Source organism: Anabrus simplex, chromosome 1 (assembly GCF_040414725.1).
Source record: "Anabrus simplex isolate iqAnaSimp1 chromosome 1, ASM4041472v1, whole genome shotgun sequence".
NCBI classification, from domain to species: Eukaryota; Metazoa; Arthropoda; class Insecta; order Orthoptera; family Tettigoniidae; genus Anabrus; species Anabrus simplex.
In genome coordinates, this window is record NC_090265.1 from 1,420,944,336 (window position 1) to 1,420,957,201 (window position 12,866).

Here is a 12,866-nt window from a genome sequence, read left to right on the forward strand (position 1 = left end):
ACAGTAATTTTATTTCTTTGGTACTGCTTACCATCATGTCCACGATGAGAAAAATCAAGTTTCTTGAAGGAGTTCTTTTGCTAGTTTCCTTGTTCCAATGGGGTATGTTTCACTATGCAAATTCTGATGCAAAAATATGACTGTATAGGCAATGAAAAATGTGAGAACTTAGAGCACTAACAATGAACAGTGATGTAAAGAGTTTTATTTTAAGGCCAATTCTTATATTCAATATACATCACAGAGTAAAAGTAAAAATAATTTTAGCACTCTAACAGTCCTTCGTGATTTGATAAGATGTTTTAAATTACAATACATACCTGGAAATAGAAAACAATTAATTTCCTCACTCAGAGATGATTTAAATAAAAATTTACTTTTGTAATGCCAAAAATTACACACCAGTATGATTACTAACTGTCTAACAGTTTTCCATACTTAGAAGTTTCGATATACAGTCATACAGGCAATACATATTTTACATGCTGAAAAGTATGAATCTTTCCTTAGGAGAAAAACTAGCTTAATTCTACAGACATTCAGCTTCAACATTAAAAAATACAAAAGATTATAACTTTTACTAAACAATAACACTTTTAACAATCCAATGAGCAATTTTACAGGACTTTAAATATACAACACTTTACAAAGGAACATCTTATTTCTGGGAACTTATACTATCTAAAAATGTATTTTCAGTCTTTCAGTTGTAATACAATTTTCTGCTGGCATAGGTCATCACGAGTTACCCGATCATACTCTTATCAAAGTCTCTTTAAATTTTATTCAATTATTGCAAACTCCTAGTTCTGTATTTATTCATGTTCCTTTTGTTTTAATGTCCATACAGTTCATTTCTAGCTCTTAACCATACTATCAAAAACAGTCTATCACAGATTAAATTTCTGTTTCAGTTACCCAACACTGACAATGAATTGTACGAGACTATCCCATCAGATTAATGATACCGAGTGCATTTTAGAAATTTTCTCAGTCTTAAGTTCCCGAATATGTCTCTTTCTCTGAAATGCCATTTGAACAATATGTATGCTGCTTTCTCAACACTTTTAACTGTGAAACTCCAAGTTCTCACCTATTTATTCTTATCATCAAATTCCAGATCACTCGTAGGTATCTAAACTGGGAATATACCTATTTCAGTAGATTCAGGGAATTGTACACTTTTATGAAGTTCTCTAACATTGGAACTGGAAAATAATTTCCAGCTTTCATCTCTCAGCTTATACAGCAGTGAATATAAGTTGACTATTATAATTATTCAGCCTGTAGTTTTGATAGACCTAAGTCATGAACTCAGTACTTCCTCATCTTGTTTTAATGCTGAACTTAAAATCTGAATAATTCTATTCAGTCAACTACACAACACTTATGAAGCAAATTTTCACTTCAATAATGTCCCTTTGTCTTTGTTTCATGTTTCATAACCAATAATTTCAATGCTTGCTCTGTACTTCATACATTCTCCTGTAATAACAAAAAGCCTTAACTATGACATTCGAAAAAGAATCAGCATCAAATACCAAATGTTTCTTATGTATTTAATCCTCTTGGAGCCAGGCGGTACTGCGAGCACCACCCTTTAAATTGCCGAAGCTGATCAGGTCGGCCTTTAAAAATCCAGTCGGAAGTTGCCAGAGCCAATTACATCGGCCGGCGTAAAATTCTATGATATACATAATTTTGTGGCAACCTATAGTGACAAGGGGCTACAAGTTATTGTGTGCCTGACCTTGCTTTGGCAATTCTGAGAGGATCTTCTAGCTTTCACAAGAGTCATTTTCTGTGTTTAGAAATAACCCTAACCGGTCAGTAAGAGATTGCTCCTTGCAGTGAGTTGATTTGTGACAGCAAAATGGCAAGTGGTTCATGTGATATTTTTTCAGCAGGTACTGATCACGATAAATTAATGGAGTATTTGTAACAATGCACAGTTAATGCAGATGATTTATCGGACAGCGATAGTGAATTGAGTTCAGAGAGTAGTGACGAAATTATACCGGACATGCCCCTGGGATCACCGCAGCTAAAGAAGAGGTGTTTATTTGTTTCTAATGGCACTAAAGCTACTGTGAATATGGTGGTAGATGAAACTAGTGATGACAAAGATGATGATGATGATTTTATGGACATTTCTCCCAATGAACCTGACAATGTTCCTCAGCCTCCTATCTCCTTCATGGAACTTCCTGAACCTAAACATGCCCCTCCATCTGATTCTCCATCCATATCATACTTCAATTTATCTTTCACTTTTTCTCTGCTAAACCTTATAGTCACAGAGACCAACCGCTACGCTGACCAACTCCTTACTTGTAATGAACTGTCACCAAATTCCCGCTCTCAATGTTGGAGATGCGCCACAATTGATGAAATAAGGGCGTTTATTGCTGTCATCCTGAATATGGGACTGCTAAGAAAACCTACCATTGTTTCGTACTGGAGTATTGTAGACCATTTCATTTCCCCTTGGTTTGGTGAAATGTTCTCAAGGAAAAGGTTTCAGCTTCTTTTATTTTATTTTTTTCATTTAGTAAACAGTAAGCTTTCTTCTCCTGGTTCTCCAAACTATGATCCCTGTGCTCGATTCCAGCCTCTTGTAGATCATGCTAATAGGCTATTTAGACATCATTATACTCCTCACCAGTAACTATCCATAGATGAAAGTTTAGTTGGAACTAAATACCATAAACAACTACTCAAATATGCACCGAAAAAGCACTGTCACAAGTGGGGGATAAACTTTCTGGATGTTGTGTGGCGGAGCTAGTAAGTATTGCTGTGACGCGTGGAGACCGAAGCTATGTCCAGCCGGGACTCGGTATTTCGGTGAGACGACACTGACTCTCTAGTGCTCAGTTCTGGTGGAACATAGTATTTTTCTTCAAGTGCCATATTAGGACTTGTTTTTTCCTTAGAAAGAGTGGCTTTCCAAAAGAACATTGAATTTTTCCAACTGTTACAATTTCTCAAAGTGTTGTCATTTTTCCAAGTGTCATATTAAACTTGTGTTATAACAGACTGTGGGAACATAGAATATTTCTGAGTGCCACCTTTGAACTTGTGTTTTTGAAACAAAGTGTGGGAACATAGAATATTAATGCCATACTTGAACTTGTGTTTTCTTCTTGTGAAGTTCGCAGAGAACATAGAATTGTTTAGTGCCGCATTTAAGGTATAGTTTCCACTTTGTAATAATTATCACGGATAGTGTTAAACATTCTTCAAGTGCAGTTAAACTTTAATAATTATTAATAGAAAGTGTTGAACAGTCCTCAAATGCACTTAAACTTCAATAATTATTTATATATAGTGTTGAACATTCTCCGAGTGCCATTAAACTTGTTTAACTTATAACAAACATGCTAATATGTCCTGAACTTGCACAAACTGTAAACATTACGTTCAGAGTTGTGTTTCAGTTATAAAAATAATAAAGCCAGTCAGTTGGGAATAGTGATAATACAAGTTAGTTCAGCGACCTAATAGAATATTTCAGACTGTCCTGCCAATATCAGCGGACTTATGTCGCGAGCCTGACATTGTAAATTAGTACATAATTTTCCCAAGTATCAATACGGCTGACATGCAACGTGTGATCAGTTACTCAGTTCAATTGTTTTCTTTTCAAGTGTCAATTTCACGAACATATGTGATTCAATGAAGTGTTTGAGTCAAAGATTCAAGTGTCAATTTCATTACATTTGACGCATCCCACTTATAATGAATCAATACAGGATTTAGAGCAAAATTAATTTATTCGACCGGGCGAGTTGGCCGTGCGGTCAGGGGCACATGGCTGTGAGCTTGCTTCCGGGAGATAGTGGGTATGAATCCCACTGTCGGCAGCCCTGAAAATGGTTTTCTGCGGTTTTCCATTTTCACACCAGGCAAATGCTGGGGCTGTACCTTAATTAAGGCCACGGCCGCTTCCTTCCAACTCCTAGGCCGTTCCTATTCTGTCATCGCCATAAGACCTATCTTTGTCGGTGCGGCGTAAAACAAAAAAAAACAAAAACAAAATCTACAGTGATATAAGTGAGTTGAATACCATACAGGGGACTTGTGTGCTCTTCACGCCTCATCTCTTAGTATTCTCGTGCGAGATCGAACCCTGCAACGTGTGCACCTAGAAATTTGAGAAATTCTAGAACATCAATAATTTTGCATCAAGGACGGGCATGGTCCCTGTCCAGACTGAGCTCAGTAATCATCTCGGAGTCAGAGGTTCCAGCCTGCTACAATGCATCAACTCAACTTGTGTAATAGGTGATATGAATTTGTTTCAAGTGAACAAAAAAAACCACCAGATTTTCAAAAGAATATAAATTCATTGAACTAATACCCCTCTCTCTACCAACTCCAATGCTTCAGTTCCACCCCTTAGAAACATTCCATGCTCTTCAAGCTAGTATCAGCAGCTAAATACATTTTTCCTGGTACAATATATATATACACAAATTATATCGGCGAGTAAAATTGTCTTGCTTTTACTAGTGACGTATGTTTGAATTTTGTAATTTTCATGTTAAAAGTAATTATTTTATAGAATTATATTTAGAAATGTCTTGTTAGCTAACAAGACATGTAAGGCCCTAGAACAGCATGTACAAGAGTGGAAGATGTGTGTTGAAGAATTTGGGATGAAATAAAATCTGAAGTCGGAGTACCTGGAAAGCAGAGTCCAAACTGATGGCACGATCACTGTGGGTGGGGTTCAACTTAATAAAGTGACATAGTTCAAATACCTTGGGTCATGCATCACCTCAGACTGTAGTACGATTTCCGATGTCAAGACAAGAATCAGCACCGCATGGATGAAATGGCGCCAAGTTACTGGAGACCTGTGTGATAAGAAAATCCCATAGCACCTAAAGTCTATTGCACAGTGATTAGACTGGTGGCCCTTTATGGATCTGAATGCTGGCCTACAACATCGAAGCACGAACAGGCACTTCATGCAATGGAAATGAAGATGCTGAGATGGTCCAATAGCTTGACTTGACTAGACTAGACCATATCAGGAATGATGCTGTGCAAAAGAAATTCAAGATTGCCTCAATCACAGAGAAAATGTGTGAATCACGTCTGTGATGGTATGGGCATGTACTCCGTAGCAGTGACACCTCTCAGTTGCAAAAATGCCCTTCAACTGAACATGAAGTGTTGCCAACCTCGGGGGGTGATCTGAAACACACTGGCTGGATAGGGTGAGAGATGACATGTGGCTCACCAAACTCAGTCCTTGGGATGCTATGGATCGATTGAAGTGGAGGAAACATTGCAAGAAGGCAGACCCCACATAAATGGGAAAATGCAAAGATGATGATGATATTTAGAAATACATTCTACATCATTACGTGTATTCTTTTGTATTGTAAATTATTTTTTTGAAGTAGATATTGAGAGAGAAAGTGTGAAAATGTTTTTCTCTTCCTAAAAATAGACAATAAAACATTTTTGATCCTTTATATCACTCTGAATCATTTGTTTATTCTATGCAGTTAACTTGTAGAAAATTTCTTGCTGGTATCTGCCATACATGGGTAGATATGTGCAAATTTTAAAATACATGTATTTCCACTAAATACGGCCTGGCACTTTACAGCAGAAGAGTTGAGGCGGAGCTCTGGCCTCTTCCAGCTGATGGTAAGCGGCCAACCAGATCGACTCCTGGCTCCAAGAGGGTTAAATTACAAAATAAATCAAATCAAACATATCTTACCCAATTATACTGAGAATAATGTACCAACAGCTACAGAACTTGCCAATGCAGATTTTACCTAGATCACATTCTGACTGTCCACTAGTCATTATTCTGAAAGGACCCAGTCATGCTGTACTCAAGGTTATAAGAATAACCAATTAATAATATTAATAACTGGAGTAATGATCCTAAACACCTTAACCACTAATTGTACAACTATCTCTCAGTACATATAATGAACTTACCGATCTACTTCCTGTCACCTTATAATAATTATTATTGACAAAACTCTCAACCATCCCTCAATCTCTCCAAACATTAAAATCTTTATATTAGTGCATGAAATGGACAGAATGATCATTTTTCTCTAATCTTATCACAAATAAAACTCATCAGATAAAACTAAATTCTTCTAAAGAAGTTTCTCTGTAAATGTAATAGAAAGAATTGTCACTTCCCCAGAAACTTTATCCAGTTATAATGGTATATGCTTAAAAAATAAACTGGTCTTACTCTCCTTGGTCATTTTTAACACCTGAACCACAATGAATAAATCAGTCCTTTGTAATCTCTTTCTGCTCATTTCCCTCCACTCACAACATTTCTTGGAAAACTTCATGGTTAAGGTTACTAAACTCTTACCTTTTAATCCTTATCTGGTATTCTGACATGCTGAAGTTGGTAATCAGACCTTATACATGATCCTGACTAAATTCTGGTTCGAGTCTTGCATGAAATCTCTCTCTATTTTCACGTTTTCACCAAGAATAAAAATTCTTGCAAATTGTTCAACTAATTATTTCATGTATGGTAAGTAGAGCTTACATTTAAGTATGATGTTTCCTGTCGCATTCAACTAGTCTTAACACTGCTAACCCATTGCTTTAAAGAATATACAAATATTAACAAAGCTCAAAAGAGACATTTAGTAATAAGTTCCCAGAATAATGTATAAGAACTTGTCAAAAATAAATACCTCAAACTAGTGAGCATGTACAATTCTTTTCTCTAGACCTCTCAAGTTCATCAAATGTACTTAGATATTAGAGATTTCAAGTGATAAAAATAAAATATGCTACTAATATTTTCTATCACCAATAAAGGCAAGACAGGAAAAGAGATAGTGATAGTCTAAGTTGAGGAAATGAAAGTATTTAGAACAAGACTAGTATAGAATGATTGCATCATCATTGATATTGAAATGGAAATGTATTTGATGTCTACTGGTATTCTAATTATGATTATATTTGTAAAGTTGTACTGAAGTAAAAATAAGAAACTTGTCAATATGTCAAGAAAAATGAACAGAAGATGAAAGTGAATGTGATATTAACACTGGATAGAAATATAGCCCACATAAGCAGGAATAACATTATGAAAAATGTTGAAAAATGAATGCATAAAGGTATCTTCATAGGATTTAAGGGGGGCATTAATACGTATAAAATTGTTCTAATTTATTAAGATCAAACATTTAGCTCATTCAGTGATATTGTCACAGGATGGAGGGATTTGAAGTTCACAAAACTGGGGGGAATAGAGCCTATTACTATTTGGATGAGCAGTAGTCAAAAGCTAAGCCTTATCTGATTAGGTGCAAATCTCCCCATCTTTGGCACAAGTGTTGCGTGTTTAAGAGTGAGCAATTTGTTAGTATAACCTTTTGAGCAAACAGCTTTCTTCATGTGAAATTATACACACCACCTACCAAGAGAATTTCAGCTTAAAGGGACTGCAAATAACTGAAGGTTATGTGACATAATATGTGTAAAAAATGTGAGTAAAATGTGCAAGAGTGATGGAGATTTATAAAGTTGGAGCAACACTTAAGTAGTCTTGTTGGCCAGTTTCTTCTTCCATTGCGAACTGTAGAGACTCAACACTTGCCTTAGGAGCCTGAAACATATCACAGACAATCTGCTTATTAAAAACTCTTAATTGATGGTGTAAGCATAAATAATGACAACAGAAATTAATTTAAAAAATAAAATGAAGTATAACTTTAATCAGACTACCATTTGAAATAAACTTTCACCTTATTTGGTTATCATCATCATCATAATTTTCCAACTCGTTTCCCGGTGTGGTGTAGAAGTGTTCGCCATCTCTTCCTGTCTGCATACATCTTCTGTTCCAGGACATCTTCCCATTTGAGACTTCTCTCCTCCATATCTGATTTCACTGTGTCTATACAGCATTTCCTTGTCCTTCCCCTTGGTCTCTTTCATTGGACAGTAAGGTTGAAGTATTGTCTGGCAGGTTTTCGCTCTTCATTCTCATAATATGCCCATACCACTGAAGTCTACACTTCTTTATTACATTGGTAATAGGAATCTCAATACCAGCTACCTCCCTGTTTACTTCATTATGATTCATAGTTCTAATGAATCTCATTTCTGTTGCCTGAATTCTGCTGTAGTCATTGTTTAGTAGAGTACGTCTCTGAACCACGTGATAATCGGTATGAAGTAGGTGTGGTACAGGGTTGTTTTCGCTTTTTGTGGTATTTTGCAGTCCCAGAGTAGATTTGTGACTTGATTGTAAGTTTCTGAGTATTTCCTGCTTGACAGTGTTGTCTTTGGAGATTGTGCTTCTGAGGTACTTGAAGCGAGAAACTGATTCTAATTTTGCTCCTTCCAAAAAGAGTTTTGATTTTGTTCCTTTCCTGCTGATGGTCATTTCTATAGTCTTTGTTTTTCTTATCCTCATCTCACATTTATTGAACATATTGTTCATTTTTTTCTGTACTTCAGCTTCTGTCTCTCCCCATAACAGCACATTATCAGCAAATACCAGGGCATTTGGTCTTCTCTCCATTTTCTTGATAGACTTTATGATGTTGTCCATTATTATTATTATTATTATTATTATTATTATGAACAAGCGTGATGATAGGGCATTTCCTTGTTGGACACTTCTCTTTATCTCAAACCATTTTGATTGTCCATTGCCTAATCTGAACACAGTTGTAGCAATTCTGGTATAGCATCTTTACTTTGTCAGTCAGATACTTTGGCACCTTGCGGTATTCCAGACATTCCCAGATTTTGTTCCGAGGGGCACTGTCATAGGCCTTTTCAATGTCCAAAAATGGAATCATAAGATTCTTTCTATGTTCCCAATACTTTTCTGTAAGCATTCATTAAGCAAAAATGAGAACCACAGTGGTTCAATCTTTCTTGAATCAGTGTTGTTCTTCCTCAAGCAAAGGTTCCACTATATTCCTACGTCTCATTTCAATGATCATTTCCAACAGCTTCCGGGTGAGTGACAACAACATTATGCCCCTATAGTTTCCACATTTCCATCTCTTACCCTTTTCAAACAGTGGGATGATGATTCCTTTCTCCAATCTTCTGGAATTTTGTTTTCTTCCCAGATCATCGAGAATACTCTGTAATAGCCAATTTAAGTCTGGTATTCCAGCTGTCTTTATCATATCTGAAGTGCATCATCGAAGCCCGAGGACTTTCTGTTTTGCATGTTCTTTAGTGTTGTTTCAACTTCAAGCCATGTTAATGGTGGTTGGATTTTCTGGATTTCATCTATTCTACAGTTGTTGGTGGTGTTGTCTCCATTTCCATTTTACAACTTGCTGAAGTACTTCTTCATTTCAACTCTTATCTCTTCCTCTGTTCTTATCAAACTACCATTTGTTTCCAGTGCAAGGATGTTACCATATTCACATCTTTTACATTTTTACCACTTCCTACCTCCTTGGCAGTCTTTTTCTATCCTGGTACTAAAGTCATCCCAGCACCTTTTCTTCTTGGATTAGTTGTCTTGCGTCCAACTTCTCGATCTGATATTCCTGTGCTTGCTCTTTAGTTTATACCTCATTTCTGTATTGCCTATTTTTTTGTTTTACTTGATCTAATTTTCTTTTCAAAATATTTCTTTTACTGCTGTGTTCATCCAGTCGTTCCACCAAAGTGTTTCCTTCTCTATCAGTTTTGCACTTGTTTACCCACAGATTCTTTAAAAGAGTTTCTTTGAACAACATCCATTCTTCTTCTACCCCTCGAATCTCAGTTTTGGGTAATTTTGTTGTTACTCTTGCTTCTCTGTGTCCTTCAACAACCAGGTCTTGATCATTGGCATTTTCGTACACTTAGTTTTGGGGACATGGGCATCTTTAAGATCAGCTATTAATAGCTGGTGGTTGCTATCTAGACACTCACTGGGTATGACTTTGACACCGGCATGCTTTGTCATCAGCGATGATGTAGTCTATCACGGTCTTTTCCATCCCAACTGTATCCTATTATTTTATGACTCTCCCTCTTCTGGTACAATCTATTTTGTATGCCTAAGTTGTTTTGCATGCAGAAATCAATCAAGCTGTCTCCTTCAGAGTTCCTGTTTTCAAAGCCATGAGGTCCAATGATGTTTTCACAATATTCTCTCTCTTTACCAACTTGGGCATTCAGCTCACCCATAATTATGATGTTCTCCTCCATTAATTGTTCATGTTCGGTAAGGAATTCTTCTTTCTCATCTGCAGTACATCTTCATATACTTGAAATAATAAAGTGTGATGCATATTTCCATCTCGTAATCTCATCTGGATGATCCTATCATTCACATAGGTGACATCTGTCTGTACATATAGATCTCTGTGAAGAGGGGAACCAACTCCATTTTTGGATTCACTCATGTTCTCATACCAATATAACATATATCCATTTCCTAGAGATTTCTTTCCACAGCCTTTCCACTTTCTCTCACTTAACCCCAATATCCGAAGCTTGCGCCTATCCATAAGGTCTACAAGTTCTTCACATTTGTTAGTGAGAGCGAGGATGATGAGGGTTCCAATTCTGAGTTGATTCTTGGATAATGTCTGTCTCTTCCTGTACCTCCGATAAGCTTCGGGGTGTTGGCCGTCATAATTTAGTGAGCGGCTTGAAGAGCTTGCATCCGGGAGATAGTTGTTCGAATCCCACTGTCGGCAGCCCTGAAGATGGTTTTCTGTGGTTTCCCATTTTCACACCAGGCAAATGCTGGGGCTGTATCTTAATTAAGGCCATGGTCGCTTCCTTCCAACTCCTAGGCCTTTCCTATCCCATCATTGCCATAAGACCTATCTGTGTCGGTGCGACGTAAAGGCACTAGGGAAAAAAAAAACTTTTACATTCAAGGCTTGTTTTAATTTCAAAAGTAAGATTCATTCATCTCAGTGCAGTTGGCTTGCTAAGCTCAACACTGCAGAGGGTTTTCTGTCAGAGTAATCTCCCTTAGCCTTTGGCAGTCCCCTGCCACATCTACAAGGCAGTAGTACTTTGATGAACTTATGTATCATTTCCTACACAAAGGCTTCATCAGGGCTGCTAAGGAAGAACTCCTCTGTCTTTAGCCATTGATTCTCCCACAGAGTGTCAGGTCTGTTAATGGTTGCCTGACCGGTAGACAAATAGTTACAGGTAGTAGCATCTACTATCACATACGATAGCAGGATTGCTCCTGACCTGACTATCACAAGTATATGTAGTACATTCAGAAAAGATGATAAGTACAGGCCAAAAATGGGCCAGTGGGAATCAAATCCACAATCTTCCAATGTCATGTCAGATACTCTACTGATTAAGTTACGGGGACTTTCATATTTGTTTGGTAGGAAAGGATTGCACTATTGCCAGGACAACTTTAAAGTGCAAGTTTGTCGCCTGCTCTAGGCTAATTCAAATGAGTATTTAGTTTTCATGACTGCACTGTACTCGAACTGAACTTTCAGCTTATTAGGTTGTATAGAGTACATGATGAGAAGATGTTAAGTCATCATCATCATAGATTTTCCGCTCCAGCAAGCCAAGTGCAGGTGTTTACGAGCCTCTTCCAGTTTGTCATGTCCATCCACAGCTGACGTTCAACCTTTTGATGCCAATTTACATAACTTTTGGCAAGGTCTTTGAAAATTTGCTTTTCCCAAATTCCTTTCATAGTATGCTCTTGGGGCCCTAATAGTTCAGGTCAGGTACCTCCTGCTATTGTATGCGACAGTAGATGGTACTACCTGCGACTGTCTGGCTGAGGGTTGGGCAGCCGTTACCAAACCTGACAAACTAAGGAGGAACCAATGGCTATGGGCAGAGGAGTTCACCCTTAGGGGGCTTGTTGAAGCCTTTGTGTAGGAAATGACACATGAATTCAACAGGAAGCTGCTGCCTTGCAGATGTGGCACGGGACTGCAAAAGGCTAAGGGAGGTAACACTAACGGAAAAATCTTCTCTAATGTTAGGCCTAGCAAGTCAGTTGGAGAGTAATTGCAAATATGAGCCTTGGATCGAAGAACTCAAGATGACAACAGCTAGGTGCATATGACAGCTTACAGCCTGAAGCTTCACCAGCTACGAAACCCAAATCAAGATGTTAAGTACAGAACAAAAATGGCCAACCAGACATCGATGGAAACAGAATACACTACCTTCCAATTACATGTCAGGTGCTCTACTGATTGAGTTATGGTGGTCTAGATCATATTTGTTTTATAGGGAAGGATTTGAGCTACAGGTCTGTTACAGTACTTCATTTAGACACATCTTGATCAGTTGTTTACATGTGTAAGACAGATAGATGCTTGTGTACACATATTCTATTTGAAATTCACATCATTATGGTATTGTTGTCATTTAAGATACACTGTCTTTCATGGTTGAATTGCCTGATCAATGACAACTCATAATGGAAGTCAGCGAGAGTGTATAGGCTACTCACAAAATCGCATAATATGTTCCAGCGAATGAAACTGCTGGATTTGTTATGAATGAAATTCTCACAATTACAGTAACAATTATTATCTGCAGTAATATAACAAGAGCTCCAGAATTCATGTAGAGAGAATCTGGAACTTGTGTATTAATTTGGACTAGTCAGCGAATAGCAATGAAATTAAATAACGATAATGAAAGTGCATATAATATAAAATATAATATAAAACAAAACAAATACATGGTATTCATACCCAATACTTTCACCGTGGAAATATGCTATTTTATTTTTACATTTAAGCTCTTTGCACTGCAGTCTCTCCAATACACTGGCTGTCAGCTTCATATGAATAACACAGTTATGTCTTGCTGATTGTGCAGTCTGTGGCAAAATGTATTACTTATTTCAGCTTGCTATTTTGATGAATTTATAT

The 12,866-nt window shown here is 37.2% G+C and overlaps 1 protein-coding gene across 1 annotated transcript in view; it reads right to left on the bottom strand.

The window, feature by feature from the left end:
- Window positions 1–355: 355 nt before the first annotated feature.
- LOC136858381 (transmembrane protein 179) overlaps window positions 356–12,866 on the bottom strand; it is a 267,306-nt gene continuing 254,795 nt past the window's right edge. Inside the window, exon 5 of the mRNA XM_067137882.2 lies at window positions 356–7,621. Within this exon, the coding sequence (XP_066993983.1) occupies window positions 7,532–7,621 (90 nt within the window). The 3' untranslated portion in view covers window positions 356–7,531. The remainder of the gene's footprint in view (window positions 7,622–12,866) is intronic.